General features: G+C 37.5%; 1 protein-coding gene and 1 long non-coding RNA gene across 2 annotated transcripts in view; one reads left to right on the top strand and one right to left on the bottom strand.

Annotated features, from left to right (window-relative positions):
- Positions 1-22,128, bottom strand: part of LOC592278 (nephrin) — a 41,381-nt gene extending 19,253 nt beyond the window's left edge. Inside the window, exons 1-3 of the mRNA XM_030978128.1 lie at positions 22,039-22,128; positions 5,670-5,788; positions 2,191-2,367 (exon numbers count right to left, since the gene is read on the bottom strand). Of these exons, the coding sequence (XP_030833988.1) occupies positions 2,191-2,367; positions 5,670-5,751 (259 nt within the window). The 5' untranslated portion in view covers positions 5,752-5,788; positions 22,039-22,128. The remainder of the gene's footprint in view (positions 1-2,190; positions 2,368-5,669; positions 5,789-22,038) is intronic.
- LOC115921073 lies at positions 7,407-9,189 on the top strand. Its single transcript, XR_004062727.1, has 2 exons — positions 7,407-7,705; positions 8,231-9,189. It is a non-coding gene; the product is annotated as an uncharacterized LOC115921073 (long non-coding RNA).
- Positions 22,129-22,310: the final 182 nt, after the last annotated feature.

Here is a 22,310-nt window from a genome sequence, read left to right as displayed (position 1 = left end):
AGACTATTTTTTTTAAATGTACTGCTAAAGATCAAATTCAAGAATGCAATTACAAAGATGGCTTCCTACTCTACTGATTCTATGAACTGTACTCTCAATGGGGAATAAAAATGGGAACAATATACTACAAATAATAATAATACTCAGTTTTTATATAGCGCTTCCAAACTTGGAGATTGTTACCCCGGCTTTAGCTGTGCTGCCAATACTACTACTACTACTCCTACTCCCACCAATAATAATAATAATAATAGTAGTAATAATAATAATATCAATAAGAAGAATTGAATAATACTAGTTGAAATTGTAAAAAATTCATATTTTCTGTGCTATTTTGTTTTACTAGTTTCAAGCTATTTGTTTTGACTAGGATTATTTCCTTGTGTCTAAAACTCTTCATCTATGGATGAAAATCTTCCGCACAATAAGAGTCTGGAACCAACACTAGTCAGTGTTTCCTTGACATGCCATTAGGATTAGACGCAAGGCTAGGAGGTCAGAGGTCGCACAGTTCAGTAGAAGTTCAATTCCCATTAAATCACTTAAAAGTCATCTAGCCTTGCTAAGCCTTGCCTATAAAAAAAAAGTTAATAATTTGTCAACCATGATTTATCTGCATGAGTTGTTTCTATCTGACTTCTACACAAACATACATGTTAATGACTAGATACTTTTGAACAGTTTTCTTCATTTCTATCTATTAACTTTTTAATGTTTGGTTATACATGTAGTTTACTACATTTTTACTCTCTATACACTATCCATGACTCTGTCAGAGACACTGTGAGGAGAGAGAAAATATGACAAATAGCCTGATGAAGACAATCATAATTTATCTCATGTTTTTCTTTTAGTTTTAGTATAGTTGAGTTTTTGCTTTTGTTTTTTCCTCTTTTAAAAGCTTTTTTTTTGGGGGGGGGGGGGGGCTTAAGCTTGTCTGTATGTTTTCTCTTTCTTTTGTTTTGATTGTTGGGAATATGTACACCGTATATCATATATATCATGCATTGACATTTGACAATTTATAAAAATGTAAGCTATACACCTACAGTGTATATAGCTGATATATGCACATTTACAGTTTGACATTATATAGCAGTGATTATATTAGATATATGGCAGAAATATAATAACAGATAATATATAGAAATATTACATGTGGCTTGTAGTCTCTATCAGTGAGAACGTAAAAATCATATTTCCAATAGGTCTTTAAAAACCTCCAATCTATGCTTGTTTTGATGACCTCTGATATTATTTTGAAGCAGGGCGCAGGTGAGTGAAGAGAGATTTAAATTCTGTTTCTCTTTGGGTTTCGGGTGAGCCGAATTTGGAGAACAAATCTGAGGTAGATCGGTTTTCATATTTGTGGTGATGGATACAGTGGAATCTGTGGGAGAATGAGATCGCAGAGAGAGGAGGAGAGAAGAGGAGGGAGAGGGGGGGGGGGGGGGGGAGAGAGAGAGACACACACACACACACACACACATGCACACATGAGAGAAAGGCAGTCAGACTGAGTATATGTGCATAAGAGGAAGAGAGGGGGTGAGAAGGGAAGAAAGAAAAGAGAGAAGAGAGAGAGATAGAGAGAGAGAGAAAAAAGAAAGAGAAAGTAGAGAGAAAGAGAGAGAGAGAGGCAGTGGGGAGATGAGAAAGAATTGGCAAGACAAATATGGTGTGGACAGGAGGAGCAAAAAGTTGCACAAAATGAACTATAATTCAGATCTACATTTTTACATGATTAATCACTCATTCGAGTCAATTTGGGTCAATTACAACTATATTTGTTTTTGGGGGAGGGGGTTCGTCTTTAATACCTTTAAAGGTAAAGACCAGTTAAGGTCATGCGATTGCATTGTGAAAGAAACGTTGTGGAATCGATCAGAAAAGGTTGATCATCTAGCATCTAGCATCTGCAAGGTTCTGGAATCATCAAAATGATAAGAAATTTGGCCCATTCTTCGTAAAGTTACAAGCACTATACACAGAAAGATGTATGTGGGACTACCCTATATCTCTCACAGACCATGAGAGAAACAAATTTACCAAATATATGAATTAGTAGGCGGTTTCCCAGCAAATTTTTTATCATCATGTATTAGTCAAAACATATTCTTTCACATGATTGGTAATGAGAGCTTCCATTTCATTTTTTGAAATTGGGGCATTTCCAATACTAGTCTTTACCTTTAACTGCATATCTGTCATATCCAGGTAGTGTTCTGTCTGATCCAAGCATGGTGTCATCTTTGGACCATATAATGCTGCCTTGAAGATTGTCTATTGCACACTGGAGCGTCACATCTTGCCCCTCGACAACTTCAGTATCCACAGGTGTGGTGGCAAAGCTCTGCTGGCCGCGGACTGCACAATTACAATGGAAAGCAAAAGAGGAGATAAATAGGAACATATAAAAAGAGATAATATACATTCTTAACGAATAGATTAAATTAAATGCAAGAAAAATGTATACAGTGAAACCTGTCATGTAAAGACCATCCAAGGGAGACAAGAAAAGTGATCTTTATTGGCAGGTGGGCTTCGTGTACAGGTTCCTAATAGTACATGTTCCAATGAGAAACCATTTTCAAGGGAAACAAAAAATGTGGTTTTTTTTAGAAAGGTGGTCACTGAAGCAGGTTTGACTGTACCACCAAATCATGAAAGAACTCCCACAAACAGTAAAGTATAATTTAAACGATAACTGATGCAAAGTTTCTGGTTTTAAAGTAAAAAGTAGAAAGAATACAGTGGAAACCGATTAGGAACCTTTAAACCTGCTTATCCCACCTGATGGAGAGACCCTCCCAAGAAATTCTGTTCCACCTCATATTTCTCTGCCACATTAATTTCTCAAGAGACTCATGAAAGGGCCTGACCTCAAGATAATAGCTGCGTTCCCATTAGCTCCCCCCCCCCCTCAAAAAAAAAAGGGTTGAACTTGAGATATTAGGCCAAGTTTGAGGTTTCTTTTGACATAGAAAACAAAGTTATACATTTATTGATCAGCAGTTTTAGCACTGGTAGGCTCCAAGAAAGGCAATAACAATTTTTATTAAAAAATAGTTTGTTTGGCTTGACTACTGTTCACACTATTGGAAAAACCTCTCCTAATACTAGTCTGCAAGTACAGTCTGTACAGACATCTTATCTGACACTTTCCACAATTCCTCAAGCCTTGGGCAGAGCCTGGCTGTAAAGCAGCTTAAAGTGCAGAGCCTACTATAGTCTCATTTTGCAGACACTGTTACGCGCAACCACAGACAAGGGTTTGTGCATGCAAACTACTCTAACATTGGGTATAACCATGGACCTACGATTCTGTTACTTGGACTAATGAAAACGCGCCCCTTTGGAGTGGCCTGACCCTAAGCATAATTTGGAAGGATTTACCAAATTCCAGTCATGGAATGGAACACCAAATCCAAGTGCCTCGGGGTCAACAGAGGTCACACCTTTGGACCAATTTACTGAAATTGTAACAAAAGTGTGACAACAGTGTTACGCTGAAAAATTATCCCAAGCGCAAACACCCGGAGCCATTTGGTTTTACCGCTGAATAGAAAATCTGTGTTAAGTTAAACACCCTATTGTGTGGGAGGATTGGGGGTGCACACTTACAGGTATTTGAATGGTTTGAAAGTCAAGGCTAATAGGTTGTAGATTCAGTAAATTCAGTTTTGTGCTATGAAATTAATCCCCAGCGTGTGATGAAAGGATTTTCTGATTCCAGTTCTGATATTAGCTGCATTTACACTTCAAGAAAAAAAAAAGTTGGTTTTTCACTTTTTCTCACCATTTCAGAGTTCTGTTGGAAGCTGCTAGGTCAGGTAACTTCCCATAAACATGATGTATAAAAGAGGGGGAAAAAGACCTCTTGAGTATGGTGGGTTTTTTAACACTGGCCGAAACTCCACAGGTTTTGCAGTGTAATCGCGCGCTCCAACACCAGTGAGCTCTTTCAATTTTTGGTCACGGAAGATACAGTACTAGTTACTGTGCATACAGGCAATCAAATGATCAACAACCTGGTTCTATAAAGCTTTATTACATATTTGTAAGAGGCGAAATTAAAAACTTATTTCCACGGGTAAAGGATTTTGAGATACAACTCTGAAAATTCTCTAACAAGCGATAAAAGACAGATATCAGATTCTTCAGGTGCCTTTAGTGATGAAAATTTGAAAGGTGTGCAAAATAATACAATCGGGGTGGGGGGACACATTTTTTTTTAAAACACAGCATTACAAGTGCATGGTAAGGGTCAGTTCTGCCTCCCTCCTCCCCCCCCCCCCCCTACCCTAATCTACTTTCACATCAAATTACATGTAGAAAAGACTGTGTCTTTGGTTTTAAAAGGGGAAAACGATTTCTAGAAGGCCCCTTATATTTGATTTAGTTCACTTGTGCCAAGGTAAACTGTAGCTGTCAGATTCCTGTGGTGCAGCAGTGTAATATAAAATGCCCCTGGGGACAAGGCTAGAGGGTAAATAACAGGCAGACATTATGGTTTTCATGGAAACCTGAAAAATGACTTGGCTTGGAAGTTGGAGTGGCAGCGGGAGAACATGAGAAAGAGAAACAAGAAGAGATAGGGTGCATGCACAAGAGAGAGAGAGCGAGAGTGAGAGAGCGAGAGCGAGAGAGCGAGAGCAAGAGCGAGAGAGCGAGAGCAAGAGCGAGAGAGCGAAAGAGAGAGAGGGGAGAGAGGTTATACGAGAGAGAGGGGGCAGAATAGGGTGAGATAACGAGATACAGAGAGGGAACAAGGATTATATAGAGAGTGAAAAGATAACAAGAGAATAGAAAGAGATAGGAGATAAAAGAAGAACAGTAACACAAATGGAAAACACAAAAAAGGAGGAAATATTATACCCTGATGTACAAACTTGCAAGTTTCAGATTGTTTGTGAAAAGTAAGATATAGTGTATTAAAGCCTACATGTAGTATGTACATGTATATTGCTTGGTGTACAAAGGTGCTGGGCTTTACTAAACTTACATTTAGTTTTATTGGAGCTAGAGACAGGTGGAAATGATAAATCTTTATGAGATCAGAAGAATTTCTGCCAGAAGGTCAAGTGCTTAATCCATTTCCCAAAAGTTTGTGCAGTTTAAATGCAGTTTTTACAGTGTGATGGGAAATAGATAGTTATGGCATTTTCTTCTTCCAGCACCTTTAGAAATATAGGCCTAACTAGTCCTATTTTTGCTGAAATGTTTATTCATTTTAAATTCAAAATTTTGAGCTATAAGGTGTAAGGAGACAAAATTAAATCCCACACAAACTCGTTTTCAATATTTAGATGAAATAGTTGAATGGGCATCTCTAGTAAACTTCTACAAGAAGTTTTTCGGAGGAAAAACAAACTTTAACAAAATTAAACATGTTAAGTATTAAAACAGATAGCTTTATATGGCAGTTCTCCAAAAACTACTGAAATTTGTCTATTAAAAGCATTTTGTTGTTGTTGGGGGGGGGGGGGGAATGAGTTCACACTGTCTTTCAATAGTAGAAGACACAGATCTTTTTTTCTTCCACATGTACTTCTTCTTTCTTTAAAAAAAAAAAGAAGCTTACATTGATCAAAACAAAAACAAAGTTATGAATCCACACTAAACATACATGATACACTCAAACCACAGACCTACAGTACACAACTTACCTGGAAAGACTTGAAGACAAAGACTAATGTATACAATGAGCAAAGCAAGATGGCGTCCACATATGGTGGAGTTGTGATTCATGATTGGAGAATGTATCTGGTATCTCTTCACTTTGAACCTGTGGTAAGGGGAGATAAGGAAAGAAAACAGAAAGAGATGATAACTTCTCATGGCCAAAGATAAGACTGGTATTTCATCTTGATCCTTTCTCAGGCTTGTCACTTGATGTAAATTCACTGTCTCGCTACTAATATAACAGAATACAGTGGAACTTCGTTATAACGAGGTCATTGGGACCATGGAAATTACCTGGTTATAATATATCAGGAATTTTGTTATATAAGGGTAAAAAACATAGGAATATAACGAGCTGGGACCAGCAAAATCACCTTGTTATAAGTTATAACAGATACCTTGCGCTTAGAGACGTCCGAGATGTATTAAGCGCTACATAAAAGCTGAATATTATTATTATTATTATTATATCAGAGATCTCAACTACACTGTACACCTGATAATTCACATGTGTGTTTACTATAGTATAATGATAATGATGATGTATGTTTGTATATTATATGTACACTATATATCAAATCAAATCAAACCTATTGTAGTTTATTATACATCTGTACATGTATGTATAGGCCAATATATAATTGTGTACCTCATGTATACATGTATGTCCATGATCTCATCAATGAAAGCATACATTGTACATGTAGTAGGCAGGTCCATGGAGAAAGCAAAGAGATACTATCTCCAAGGAGTTACTACACTAGGAGTGGGGACTGGATTAGGGTCAAACGAACCATCCTGTATGCCGCGCTCCCCAAGCGACGATTCCACTAAATTGGATTAATGCCGCCTGGTCGCACCGGTCGTAAATAACATCACACAGCGCATGCGCAAGGTCGGTTGATCAGCCGGAACCGCTGTCATGTGCGGTGCATTGTAGGATATGTTTACATCCCGAACATGGCAGCTTTCTCGCGTGACGATTACTATTTGGAAGATGATATGGATTTTCTTACGGACATTGAAGAAGATTTGATTCTAGAATCGGAAGAGGATAGCCTATCTTCTGTGTGCATATGTAGCCTTCCTTCAACGGTTGATTTAATTGCATGTAATGGACCTAAATGTCCAGTTGGATTCTACCATCGCGAGTGTGTTAGTCTTCCGTGCAGTGCCAGTGTCGATAGTACAAGTGCAGGTGCAGGCACCGGCACATCCCTGGTCGATCCCGATCTTGATCACTGGCTGTGTGGATTTTGTCAACTAGATACAGACAAGGGAGGTGCTAAATCTACTTCAGAATCAAGTAAGATTCGGTTTAGAGTGTTATTGTAGAACCAGTGAGGTGTCACCTCCAGTGATTATAAGAAATACAAGGAAATAATAATTAATATAATGCCAGTCTAAACTTATTATTGCCACGTAGAGTCTACTCTACTCTACTCTCTAGCATCTCTAAGTTAGATCTAGACCCTAGGCCTAAATTAAATCTGATCACGATGCTAAAATAATTTATTTCATCTAGAGGTTTAGACTATTTTATAATGTACCTGTGGCTGTAAGTTAGGATCAAAAGCAATTGCAAACCAACTAAAAATTTAAGAAGGCAACATACCTTTGTGTGTGTTATCTGTGTCAGGCCAGGGGACAACTCGGCCCAGCTGCAAAAACGGTCATTTTACCCTAACCCTAACCCTAACCTGAACCTAACCCTAAACCTAAACATGCAAAAACTGACCGTTTTTGTACCTGGGCCGAGTTGTCCCCTGGTCCGAGTTAGCCCGACTCCCAATGGAGATATAATAAAGAATTGATAGCAACATCTTAAACTTTCTTGTCATTTAAATACAATGAATTATTGTTTTTTAAATGTCACCATTTTCCTTTTAAGGTGCTGTGCATGCAAGTACTGAGGCAACATGTGCACCATCTGAAGGCAGTGCTGCGACATCCAGCAGTGGGGATTTCCCGAGGAAGACTACCACTGACACAAGGAAGAAACGGAGGCAAACCAAAACAAGTAAGAAATTTTATTCTGAAGAAAAAATTTACTGCGCCTGCTGACTTGCATAGTGGTACAAATGGGAAATAGCAGCTGTACATGTACAATGAGTTCATGCCATGTTGAGTTGTCCATTGGACCATTTTCAATTTAAATGCTGTTTTTTTTTAATCTAAAAGGGCTGAGTTTTTTCTCTCAAATTTGAATTGTTTATTCAAATATACCACGCCCCCAAAATGCTTATTCAGTTTTTTGCATATATTTAAATTTTGTTAGTTTTAAATGGTAGAGTCAAGTTGCTGCCACAGAACACAAAATTGTTATTACATTTCTAAAGTCTAAACATTTATTATTCTGAAGTGTGATAATTCATTCAAGTTGAATGGAGATAATGTGAAAATGCACAGGTAGCATTAATGGAAATTTCTAATAGAAGAAAATTGTGCTATATATGAACATGTAATGGCAGAACTTTTTGTGTTAGATGGATGCCAGATGATGTGTTGGTTCCTGATTTCTTTCTCTTTGTTTTTTCATGAACAGAATTCGGTGCTCTTCAGAATCTAGAGGAGGTCAAGTCCAAGTCAGCGTTAGTTTTCAAGGAAGCTGTTCTCCAGCTGAAGTCCAACGAATTCTACCAAGAAACAGAAGTTGGGCGCAAAGTCATCGCCCTAGCAGACGAGATAAATTTTCATTCGGAAATTGTTGAAGGATCTGTGCGGGACATAGTGCAGGACATTGTTGAAATAATCAGTGCTGCAGAGGACAAGGCAGCAGGACCGGTGGCCAATACCTTCATCCTGACCAAATTCCAGACTTACAAGTGTGGAAGTCGAGCGACTCAATTATGCCTGGCAATGCTTTCTATGGAGGAGCCGTCCATTCCCTTTCGTTTTCTCCAGCAGTATGTTCTCCGTGTTGTCCTTGAGAAGCTGATGAAAATTATCAGGGGCGATGGGTTTGAACCGGAGGAGGAGACAAGTCCGTTGTCAGTTCACGATGAACAAGTTTTACGGTATGTAGCCGGGTACATACCGTACGCCCTCTGCAAAAAGTTTGGCCGGATGAAGTCACAGAGTGCACTTGCAATAACGGCATTTCTGCGTGAGTGGAAGAAGGACGACGATGACAACACAGAGTCCGACACTTTCCTACAGTACACATCAGTTTGGTTGACTTTCCAGAACAGAGGGGGGCTGTTTGTTGTGTCAGACACTGTCTACAAATTGTTCAGATCTTTGGAGCTGGTGACAAGGAAGCTGCTCACTCTTGGAAATAGTGAGACAGAAAGTTTGAAAGACAGATTGTTGAAGCACATTTTTGGAAGCGTACATGTACAGAACATGTGGTGCAAGGTGGCAGGCAGTCTAGACACGAATTTGTCGGAACCTCTCTTTTCTTCGATTGTAAACTATTGGGTGAAGATCAGAATATCATCGTATGTGAAGTTGTATGTCAGTTCACTCAAGAGGGAAGCAAAAATCGCAACTGGAAAAAAAAAAGGGACTGAGGAGAGAACTGAAAAAGCAGCAGAAAAAGTGAACATTAACATGAACCTATCTGTCTTGTGCCAGCAAAGATAAACACAATATTGGCACTGACACTATCTAGAACCAGCCAGCTCAGTTTGATATCAACAATGCAATTGTTATCAATTTACTTTCAGTTGTTTAATTCTACTTAAAGGGATCCGGTAACTTTGTCTTAGATCCTTTATAAATAATCCTTGATTTAGCTCATGCTGCAATGATAATTATAAACCTTTAGGTCAGTCAGGAACTCCATGACTTTTGCAAGCCGATCGCCTGTCTGATTATCAAGATATTTATGATTGGAATTACAAATTTTGAAAACCGTTCGCCGAACGGTTTTCATAACACTACAGTCTATTGGGGATAATGAGTATGGTAAAACCGGTCACTCAAAGATTTTTACTTTTTTTGAGGCACTACCTGATCATTTTGAAGCGCGATTTTTTTAGGGCTTCAATATTACACCATATAACAGACACTGGTAACATGTATCACCGTGTATCTCAGATTTAGCATTGTTAAACGATCCCTTTAAAACTTTCAGTTTTCTTTTAGAGTGGATCTACTAAGCAATTGATAGGTGAAAAAAGCTAAGGTCAGTAGGCCATGATCAAATTAAATGTTCTTACAATGTTTTTACAATCCATGTCAAACGTTTACATAGTTTTACAACTTCTGAGTCAAGACAAACATTAATACAGTTCTTTCCTCATTGTATGCAGGTAGTACATTTAAATTCTGAATCTAAATTGTGTAATTTGTGTAATTTGTGTGCCTTAGGGAGTTTGGGGTAGTTTTGACAACTTATAGGCTTTGAAATGGGCAGTTAAATGCATCTCAAAACCAGTTCAAATTCTACTTTCTCAGTTTACAGATGGAATACTGGTAAATTCTTTGTTGTTGGATATACATGTTTACTGTAAAGGTTCTTGTCATTCTTGAAAATAAAAACAAATGAAAAAACAAATTTTGCATCTAACATACATGCACATGTATTTAATTGTACTGAAGGATTTTGGAAGGGTAAAGAAATACATCAATTTCCATTGTTGATTATCTTTAAATCACAGTTGGCTCTGAAACAAACCCATAATTTGTTTGGTCAGAATCACTTACAATATTCAACAAAATTAGCTTTGCAACTTATGATTCTGAAGTTACAGTTGTTATAAAGCTCATTCTGAAATGAGACGAAAACGTTCTTTTGGCAAACACAGTTTTTCAAGGAAACTAGGAGTATTTCTATTAGAAATCTTGACTGTTTTGTTTGAATAAAGCATAGAACATGAACTCATAAATATGCTGTTTAACAATACTGATGATGCAATGCAAATTCTGTATCCAACTTAATAGTATAATTTTTTTCTTCTCTTATCTTGTTTGTTGCTGTCATTACTGTAGCACAAATCACCATGATAAAAACTGTATTTTAAGAGGTACAGGTGTAAACGAAATATGAATTATTTGCTTTCTTGGCTTGATAAACACATGTTTTCATGGAAAAGCCGGCACCACATTCATTATTTCATGTAAAGTAAATTGACCATATACAGTTGTAGTCAAAACGTTTATTCAAAGACCACTATTCCAAAAGTACCATTTGTGTCGAATAAAAACATATTTACTGTACAAATGTAATCTTTGACCACATACAATGTATATGTATGTGTAGTGATGAAAAAATAAAATTGTTTGTAATGATTCACATAAGCATACGATTCTTACATGTACTATGTGTTGTTGCCTATCATTACTTAACAAGTTGACAAAGAGAGGGAGTATAGTTATAAGAGAATGATCAGGGCAGTCATCAAAATAAAGTAACATCTAAATGTGAGGTTTCACGGAATGTGTATGCATAAAGAGGGATAAAAGGTGATGCAATTAGTGAACATCAAAAATATTAACCAAAAGAAATCAATGATGTCCATAATCAAATTCTATTATCTTGTTTTTGAGATATCAAAAGTAAAATACAGAAATCTTTCATCTTGGCTACATATTTCTGAAAACCTCAAATTTTGGTTCACATGTTGACACCATTTCGTCTACATGTTCTACAGAAGAGATATTTTCATGCCTGACTGTCCACACTTAAGTCTTAAACAAAACTACATGAACATGTATGCTCTCATGAAATTTTAACGTTGAAGGTGCAAATGATACTGCAAAAACGTTTTTGTTTAGTTTGGCAAAGATACAAAAATAAGAACCCTATATTTAATCACTGAATTGCATGAACAGTCACTATGCAATTAACAATTTAGGGTTTTTGTCCTCTGTCAATGTCACAAATATTGACCAACTAAATAAAATCTGCTCCAGATATTGTGCTTGGCATAGCATATTACAACTGGTTTTTTGACGGTTAACTCGAGTCATTAATCAAACATGATTACACACTATCACGTAGTTCCCTACTATGTCCTACTGCACATCTTTCCAGAGTCGTTTTTTTGTTCTTGGTAACGGTGTTGAGTCACAGGAAGAGGATGGAGATGACTCTGACTGAGTGACATTAGATCGTTTTGACGCTTTGATGGCAGCCCCGGCAACCTGCAGTGTGTTGAGATTATATCCAAACTGATTTACAGTTGGATTGTCGTATCTCCCTCCCATGCCTCTTTGCTTTGAGAAATGCTCCTCCAGGGGATCTTGTGAAAACTTCTCACTAAGTATGAATTTGACACCAGGTTCCATAAGTAGTTCTCTTGTGAGCAGAACAAATGCTTTGACTGAAAAGGATAACAAAACAAGACTTTAAAAAGAGAACACTATCACAAAGTTTAATTAAATATTTCAAAAACAAAATTTTTGAGGGGAAAGATCGTTTGCTAGATGATTCATTATTTTAAGTTGAAATGAGCTAAACACATTCTATATTAATTCACAATGTTATGTCATGTATCATTTAGGAAAACAGAATTGACGGGCTAAAGATTATATAAAGAAGCTCCCTGATGAATTAGGAACGTTAAATGAAAATTTAAAAACAAATTACTAAATAATACAAGAGCAACAACAATAACACAAAACAATACAAAAAACTAATACAAGCATGAAGAGAAAAGTACAAAACATGTACATGTACACCCTGTACCTGTGAATTTCAATCCTTCCAGCGTTTGCTTGCTCAAGCAAAGTTTCTCCTTCTCAGCATTAGTGAGGGGAGTTAATTTGCCCTCTGTCTCCCATTCTTCCAAGAATGACAGGAAGTCCTCCTCTAACCACTGCAAATAAATGACAGATAAAATTCATGATTAAAAGCACAGAAAAGTGGCAAAGGAAGCAAACATACATCCTATTCATCCTTGCCCTATGACAACTTGCAATTTTTTTTACTTTATTGATTTTCCCCCAATTGCATGCAAACAAAATTATGAGGAAAAGATAGAGATGTTCTTTTATGGCAAACTCAAATGATTTATAATAATATGACATGAGTTTTACAATGAACGTACTCCGGTTATACCTCCGTGGTTCTACCTATTGTAGCACCTCGACCCCCTCCCCCCCACCCAACAACAAAAATATATTATAATAATAAATTTTTAAACAAGAAATAGGTTGCCATATATCCTGATCTATGGACTGGCTTCAATGTAAGCGAGTCCTGTGAGTGAACTTACTGTAAGTCTCCAGTCTGATACATCCGTATATGGATGAAGTGCAAGTTTCTTCTGCCGTTTCCCACTGTTGAACTGCGACACATTCATGCAGTCAAAGAAAGTATCGATGTAGTTGATGTACAAGGCAGTGCTGGCAGTCTCTGGACGTCCTTGGATTGTCAAAGCATTCACCATTGTTGAACTGAGGACCTGTATTTCATCATTGAAATATAGGGAGAGATTCAAAGTAAAAAAATATCAACTAATGATCTCCATTTTATACTATGGGAGCATACATTTAGGTTATCTTTAAAAATCATGAGGCCTATTTAAAACAGCCCCAAAATCCAAGTTTTGAAAAATGTATTCTGATGCATTTTAAAACAAAATTTCATCTGCAAGCTCATAGCAATCCAAATTTACCTGAGCAGCCAATTTGACCTTCATTCGATGACTCGGAGTGAGATGTATGTGTTCTTCTGTGATGCGATGAAGCATCCTCAAGCCAGTACACTGCTGGAGGTCCCAGTTGTACACATCAACTATGTGCTTCCAGGATACACTCAATCCTCTGAACTAAATAAAGAAAATTGAAATAAAAACATCAAAATTAAAATTCCTTTGAGAAAGAAATGTAAAATAAACAAATTTATAATGCCTATGTTTATACAATGCATATTATGGACAGTTTGGAACTTTTGATAGTTATAATTGAAATAGAAATAGATGTATTTGTTTCATAATTAATTATATTAATTAGGTCAATGCAATCATGTAACCAATTCTATAAAACAGTGCACATACATTAGGTGATAAAGTACAAAAATGTCAAACCATTTAATATTGCCCACACATGATGACATCTAATTCCTTTTCTTATTATTTATTTAATGTCATTTTCTTTGGTACATGTTCATATCAATCATGTATCCAAATGATTGATGTAGAAGCTGTGTACTTTAATAAAGTGAAAGATAAAGGCATTAAATTCGTCTGTCAAGTATCATACATGTCATTTCTTATATTCTAATTTTTATCTACAAATTTATTTTTCACCTTAAAGCTTTCAGGATTGTTGATGGTAAATAAACATTTAAAAAAATTACCATCATGTTTCGGGTACTGTTGTGGTATCCAGATTTCTCAAGATTGTTTCGGCATGTTTTAAGCAGGTGAGGGACATCGCTGAACAGATAAATGGGGCGTCCACTGAAAGGATTCAGGAATGATGGATGTCTGGGGTCTTCTCGCAGCATATCATAGAATTTTCTATTCTGGGATGCTCCATCTGAAACGAGAGCCCGTACGTGGAAACCCGAAAGTTCAAGAAGCTCAATGGCTTCGTGTACAATGCAAAAGAGTTGGTCACTTGTGCAGCTAGATGTGGCAAAATATGCTATCGGTGCCTTGTACGAGTCTGAGATAGCTCTGATCATGAGAGTCAGAACATGACTGGCCAGTTCTTGCTTCTTTCCCTTACACATCCTTGTGTAAAGTTCAAACTCATCGGATAAACTACCCAGGCTAGTAAATCCAATTATGTTGCCAGTTGAATGTGAATATACAAGTCCTTCACTAACTTTCATTTCGTCGAAAGACAAAACAATATTTCTTTTGTGGCTTGCTAATTTATCAAGATTAATGTCAGAAATTATTCTATGCAGACGGTCTTTGTTGTAGCCGGGTTTGTTGGAGGTAAAGTTTGTATATTGTTTGAGTGTCCGTTGGTGGGGGAGAGTGAGAAAACCAGAATTTCTTAAGAGGTCATACGATGCTGCAGACTTTGCTTGGAGGGCGATGCACAGACGCAAAATAGCTGGATGCCATCTCATAGCATTTGGATGGTTTTCAATGGACTTGAGTTGCTCATCCCATAAAATCCTCATTCGACTGCCTTCTTTAAACTGTTGATGCACTACATGAGATTCTTCAGTAAAAATTGAAGCAAATGACTGACTCTCCTCATTGTCTAAAGGTAAGGCTTGTTCTTTAAACAATTTTTCAATGTCGTTCTCTAATTTTACAATTTTTCTTGCCATGAATCGTCGTTGTTTTTTGGAGGTTTGAAGCTTTTTAGCAAGCCTCTTTTGTGACATGAAGCGATGATTTGCTTTTGGAGCTGGAGAGGAGTCAACTTGGTGGCGTTGGTGGAGTTTTGCAAGACTGGAACGATGCATTCTGCATTGAAGGCATCTTGAAGAATCCTTCGTGAGGAGGGGACAGGTTGTGTGTCTAATTGTTGTTGTGGATGAGGAGTAGTGGAGGTATAATGGATGATTTTGAAGCAGATGGGAAGGCAAGAAGTACTCAGGGTTACCATGACATATTTGGAGAGAATCAAGGGTGTGAAGAAATCGCTCACAATCATCTTTGCTACCAAAACACTGAGGGATTTCAGGAAACAGATCACTTTTAACTTCTCTCCCATGCACTTTAACTGTCCACTGTCCAGTTTCACGAACAATCACACATACTGATGTGTTCCCATCATCATCAACAGACATGATAAGTGTTCTTCCATCACGACCTTTTTTGACATTGTATCCTTTTTGCTCTGCCAAACCTATCATGAAAGTTAGCCATGATCCTTCTGTAACATTCTTCTTTGAATGTGTACACATGGCACAATCTTGACCGTGCTGTTGGAAATCAAAGATGGTTATGTTCAGTTCCTTCTTTACATTCTTGTTCTTAAAGGCTCTCCACCTTCTCAGTTTTGATGTGCAGCTATCACACACCATGGGTGGGTGACGATTGTCCTCATCTACAGCAATGTTTATGGACAGACCCGTTTGGATCAATTTAGAAAGGTTTTGCTTGTCACGATACCTCCTTGATCCTGTTTCTCCACAGAGGCGACACATGCCCATTAGAATCCCCTGGTGGATCTCCTCTTCCATTGTTATTTTCTGATTGGAAAAAAGCACACAAACAATACTTGTAAATACATGTATGTCTCAAAATTTCTACACTTAAACATGTAGTAATAATAAATATGATAAAAATTATCATGGAGGTATATCACTTATACCTCAATGATATTGCCAGTACCACCAAAAATATAACAAAATACTAAAATTACTAGTTATGGTGAAATAATGATGTGACTATAGAAGGTGAAAAGAATGGAACATTTATAATTATAATAATAATAATAATAATAATAATCATAATACTTTAAATAATAATAACAATGGTAATTATTATATAATAATAACATGACTAATTAATATAATGATAATCAATGAAACTACCAATACTGCTCATACTAGTAATTATAAAAAACAGTACCAATACCAATATTCAGAAGAAAAAAATAACAATCATCATAAAATCAGGGCTGCTGCATTTGGAGGGAGTCTGACGCCACCACGCTCATTCTCCCACCGCCCCAAAAGCTATACCGGGAGACTCCACCTCTCCCGCCAAAGATGTAGAATCTCCCGGATTATGGAAAAACTTCCCGTCCACCCAAATAAAAAAATATGTGCTCTTCCCCCCCCCCCCCCCTCCCCCTCCTTATTCAGTGGCTGGGTAAGTGGTTGCAAAATTTTCCCTCAAAAACTGGACAAAAAATAAAATATGTGCTCTCCCCCCCCCCCCCCCCTCCCGCTTATTCAGCGGCTGAGTCGTTGCAAATTTTCCCTCAAAAATATGTGCTCTTACCCACCCCCCCCCCCCTCCTTATTCAGTGGCTTGGTAAGTGGTTGCGAAATTTTCCCTCAAAAACTGGACAAAAAATAAAATATGTGCTCTTAACCCCACCCCCCCCCCCCCCACCTTTCAATTGTAAACATAAATGTAAACATCTAAGGCATTATCATCGATAATGTGCAGGGAGGTGCTCCCTGACATTACCAGTAATAATAATAATAATACTAATATTTAATTTTTATAAAGCGCTTAGATCTAATACAAATGTCTCTAAGTGCTTTACAAATATACTATTACCCCAGTAATTGGATCAATTATCATTAGAATAGACCTAGATCTAGATCTAGATCTAGTCTAATTGCATATTAGACAACACAATCAACATCATTATTTAATCACCACAAAAGTCAAAAGACAATCAATAGACATCACTAACTGTTAGAGTCTAAACATCACAATGAATTTGTATTAGAACAGTTGTTTAATAATAATCATTAAATATAATCCTAACTATCCGCCAAGCTTAGCGATTATGTCAACTCATTCATGCCCTCCCGGCCCGGCCCAGCTAGCAGCTATAGTTCCTCAACTCGTCCAACACGCACAATAATACCGCCAGGTGAACTGAAACCACACACCGATATATATTAGTGGGACAATAGAAAAATAGTGACACAGCAGATGTTAACATGTTTCCAATAGGTCATCACAATAACAAGAACGGCCAAGAACGGTGGAGTCATACATCAAAATAAAGAAGGAAATCTCATTTGTCTGCCAAAAAAATGATTTTCATCTGGGGTAGTCTGAGTCTACAACTAATATTACATTGAAATATGAATATAAATAGAACAAAATAAGGACATTTTTCAACAATAATCAGGTAAAAACTCACCTTGTCGTTGGCCGATTTTCGAGATCTTTGTACCTATCGAGAGCTGAATTCTTAGACTATCACGACATCAGAGTGTGTGTCGCATGTGATGAAGCTATAGACATGTGTATAGAGCTAGTCTATATAAACCACCTATATATCAAGACTGGACTGTCGATGTTTCCTCCTAGAGAGGGCCAGTTCAGTGCGGCATCGCGCATGGGACATAAAAGTCCGGAGATCGAGACCAGGGTGACCTCGTTGCGTCAGAGGTCATTTTGTTTTTCGTTGGACCCCTAATCCCTCATAATCCCGCTCTGAGTGATAAGAAAAGCCCTAAGGGCACAGTGTGCACTCCTAGTGTAGTAACTCCTTGCTATCTCTTTGAAGAAAGTAACCTTTTTATCAAGACATAACATCTGATATCCCCCTTTAAGCTCCTGTTTATGAATGGGGGTGCAGTGTTTATGGGAGAGTTCAGGCAAGTGTGATGTGATTGGTATAAACTCTGCAAGGTTGAGTTTCCCCACATGTTTAGGTTACAGCTATCAATCAACAGAGGCTGTTGTCACAACTGTATGAGCTAATGTAATGAGATGCACAGTGATCAAGAAGATAGTGTAAAAAAGGTCCCACCATTACAATAGTAACACACATGTACATCCAGCAGCCTTTTCACACACAGCTAAAATTCTATAAACATGACTAGTATAAAACGTGTTTCGAACGTGTTTAAACTAATCACGAGCCTTTCACACACAGAAATTTCGGTGCGATCGTTAATCGTTTCGTGATTAACTACTGCTCGTAAAATGCGCAGTAGTGCCATTGCGCATTGAAGGTCATGTCACATCAATCAAAGCGCATGCTCCATCCAGTTTAAACACGTCTGAAACACGTTTAAACACGAATAACCTTTCACACACAAAATGTCAAGCTCACTAGATACGAACTTCATATCTGCAGCCTGCTTTTAGGGGCGTATGCATCGCGACTTCGTATCTATCCCAACATCGTATAAACGATGTTCACACCGGGAAATTTTGTCTATAAACATGTTTAAAACTGTTGAGTGATTCTAATCATCTCTAGATACAATGAATTTTAGCTGTGTGTGAAAAGGCTGCAATACATGTAAGCAGCATTTACACTGCTAGCGAAAACCATGAGTTTTTCTCACATTCCTGAGTTTTAACGGAAGTTGCTAGGCAACTACGTATAAACATGATGAAATATATAGATTAAAAACCTATCTCTGGAGGTTTTTTTTAACAGATTATAATCTGTAGCGCCACCGCCAATGTGACAGGCAAGCTGTATTTTGGTAAAGCTTGAGCAGTGCCCATGACATGGGCACACTTTAAACATACAGTGCAAGGTGATGTCCTCCCCAAAACTACTTTCTTTCAGGGTCAGACGATGTCATCCTCATCATCATCATCATAACCTTTGTTGATGTCATCATTATCACCATCAACATCTGCCTCCTCCTCATCATCATCAACACCAGCACTATCGTTAACATTACCTTTAACATGATCTGTGAACATCCCCTTCGCTTTACAATGGTTCTTTATTATTATGACAATCCTTAAAATTAATACAATTTTTGGGAAAGTTTCTTCTAGTATGAATGGCCTTTCAGAAGGGAAAGAGAGATTTTCTGGGGTACTGAATCTCCCAAATCCAGTTCATCCACCTGTATTAATTTTTGGTAACTTCACAGTATGACCAGTATGGTAATACAACCTTTGACCTTAGACCACTTGAAGAACCAGCAGGAGATGTCTAGTCTACACGAGCACACCCTTATCTTATTGGCTTGTCCAGTGACACAGATTTCAAATTTTGGAAAAGAAGGGGCACAAAATTCCAATATTCCCCCAATTTCATGACAAGCAAGGAAAAAAGAAAAGGAAAGAAAAAAAGAAAAGGAAGAAAAAAAGGAGACTATCTGAATTTAAGCGATGCCTTTTTAGTCTAAAGTTCTCTAGCAATGGTGGCAAGCAAACAAAAAATGTTATCACTTCCTTTAGAAGGGCACATTTTGGGACTTGTGTACTGAACTTACTGAAGGCATCTAAATAGGGTTTTGAAGAAGGAGTCCACCTCGGCCCCCCCCCCCCCCACTCAGTGTTATTTAGGGTACGCATATATGCTCGTTCCCTCTTTTTGAAAGCACCCCCTATCTGAGGACTGCCAACATTTCCGGACCCCCCCCCTTTCGCAGGCTTTTGGCGGGCTTTTCCTGCCTTGGAGACCCCCCTAAATCATGAAAAATGCTCAATGTACCCCCCTAAAATCGGAATAATTTCTCAGGAGTCCAAACTCCAAAGAGACGAGAGAAAAAAATAAAAGCACCCCCTTTTTAAAGAAATCTCCGGGTGAAAAGTTAATACACCCCTTTTTTTTACAATTCTCAGGCCGGACTTTGTCGCACGAAAAGTACCCCTTCACCGGACATTTTGGTAACATGCATGGGGTCATTCTGACCCCGGAGTGGGGGGGGGGGGGGGGGGCGGGGTCCACCCTGATATCAAGTTATTTTTAATAGAAGCAGAACGAAAATGAGAGGAACAGTGTAGTGAAAATTTCAGCAAAATCTGATTAGAAATAAGGTATGAAGTTTGAAGTTGTGATCAATCAAACATATAAATCAAATATATCAAATTTTGTGTGTTTACAATCTCTTACTTTCATCATTCTACAGCATTCCACCCCCCCCCCCTCTACAATATAAGCAATTTGTTTAATATTACCCATCTCCCCAACCCCAATAGGCCGATTTACTAAAATTCAGATTTATGAATGTTTCCTGCCAGAGTTATTCTATTAACCAGTTATTAATCAAATGAACAACAATACTCAGAATCCAGTCTGCACACATTTACACTATTTGCTGCTATGTCAGGCAATCCTCAGTCAAGCTTTTAGGTTGTCAAGAACAACCTTTGTTCAAAAAGTGGGCATAGAATACATGTTAGTAAACATTAGTTTATTAGTTTATCAGTAACTGATCTATCCATTGTTGACTTGTGTGATTGTACTTTCATGCCACCATTCTTTACAAGTTTACTTACAATCAAATCTTGGCTAACAAACACACAAAACCCCTTGATGGTTGTCAACAGCTGGGATAATTGATCCTTATTGTTGTATGTACAATGTAACTGATCTTATTCAGGCCTTTGTCAGCTTTGCAACAAGTTTAGGTAATGATCTTGAAACAGCTTACACAGTTGGGTGATTCTTTTCAACGATGGGAAGCTATCAATTACTATCCTCACAATGAAACTCAAAGGAACTGCTCTGAAATCCTGCACGGATTAGCTTAACTTTCACAACAGTAGGCCTACTTCTTCTTTGTTAAAACATTTATTTACAAAAAAATAGTCTAGTAGATGAGTAGAATATACTACAAAAAAGTACAATACCAAACTTTGACCAAATGGCCAGGACTGCAGGTGCAGCATTGTTTTTTCTAAGTATCGATTGTAACAGTAAATTAATTATTTTTTGTTTTGTTACGTTCCGCTTTGTACCAAAATGCTTTGTTTAGCTGTTTAAGGGGTTAGGCTCGACTAGCACATGTGCTATTATCTGGCCCCTTTTACCAACCAATAGTTTCTCTTTCTGTAGTTCTATGTAATTATTGTATAAAAATGTATGGAATGTATTGCTGTTGGTAAATAAATCAAATCAAATCAAATCAAATAACTTGATGATGTTGGTAGACCGCTCTCTAAATCTTTCTTTCATTTGTCAGATTGCTTGCCAGATGCACAGTTGATCTTTTAACCATTCTTCTAGTTCTATTCTGCCACTTGTCAAAATCAAAGCCTTGTCAGTAGTCAGTACACACACAACAATTCCATTTTAGTACATCGATTGGTATCTACTATCTAGCCATGTTATAGGGAAGCAGAACATCAGAATTGTATTACTGTTATAGGGAAGCAGAACATCAGAAATGTATTACTTTTAATAGTTAGCAGTTGCAGCCCTGGCTCAATGCCTGCAATCAAGGAAATAATCAATTGTTAACAACTTCCTCCAGCTCCATGCGTGATTTTATGAGGTACATGTAGACCCTAGATCTAGATGATGTACTTGCAGGTGAATTGTTCTTATAGAGGTCTACTTATACTCAGTTATATAGGCTAGTACATCTTAATGAATCTAGACATTTTAGATCGAGAACTCTCACTCTTTTCAATTTCAACAAAAATGACTGCCATGATTATGACAACAAACTCTGGTCTCTGGTCAGTCTTACCAAATTATTTTCAACAGAACTGCCTCTAGGTCTAGGCCTAGGCTACTGCTTTTCAACATAATTAGACCTAATAAAGACTAAACTTTTAATTAAGTATTTCTAGGCTCTAGTATTGTTTAGTTTACCTTGTCTACTCTAGTGCCTACAACTAAGCAAACTATTTTCTTACTACGAAACGTGAGGCAATAATTATAGAAAAATCGCGGAAGCACATAAAAAAAATAAAAAATGAAGATCACACCGAGCTGCGCTTCTCCTGAGTCCTACGTGCCATTCTCTCGATCTCGGTCTCTCTTTCTTTCCACCTCCCCTCTTCACTTTCCTCTTCTCATTGACTCATTGATAACTTGTAAACAATTATAAATATCATACACGTACACTACAATTTATAGATAACGACGACTCACCTAGATATCAGCAAATCTTTAGAATTAGTCCTACTCCTAGCTTGACTGAAATGACAACTGCAGACAAATTGTGTTCCTTGCGCTTGTTGATCGCCGTGCTAGTCTAAATATATAAATGCAATGTCGGAGATCGAGACGGTCCCTATATCATGGGCTTACTTAGTACCTCAATCGACTAGAACTATAAATGAAACTCCCATAAGTCAAATTATCTTCACTTGATAACATTTCTTGATTGAGAAAGTCTTGACATCAATAAATGCAGTTTTCTT

Source organism: Strongylocentrotus purpuratus, unplaced genomic scaffold, assembly GCF_000002235.5.
Source record: "Strongylocentrotus purpuratus isolate Spur 01 unplaced genomic scaffold, Spur_5.0 spur5_scaffold_1, whole genome shotgun sequence".
NCBI lineage: Eukaryota > Metazoa > Echinodermata > Echinoidea > Camarodonta > Strongylocentrotidae > Strongylocentrotus > Strongylocentrotus purpuratus.
The sequence above is the reverse complement of the archived record's forward strand: the minus strand, read 5'-3'. Positions and strand labels throughout refer to the sequence as shown.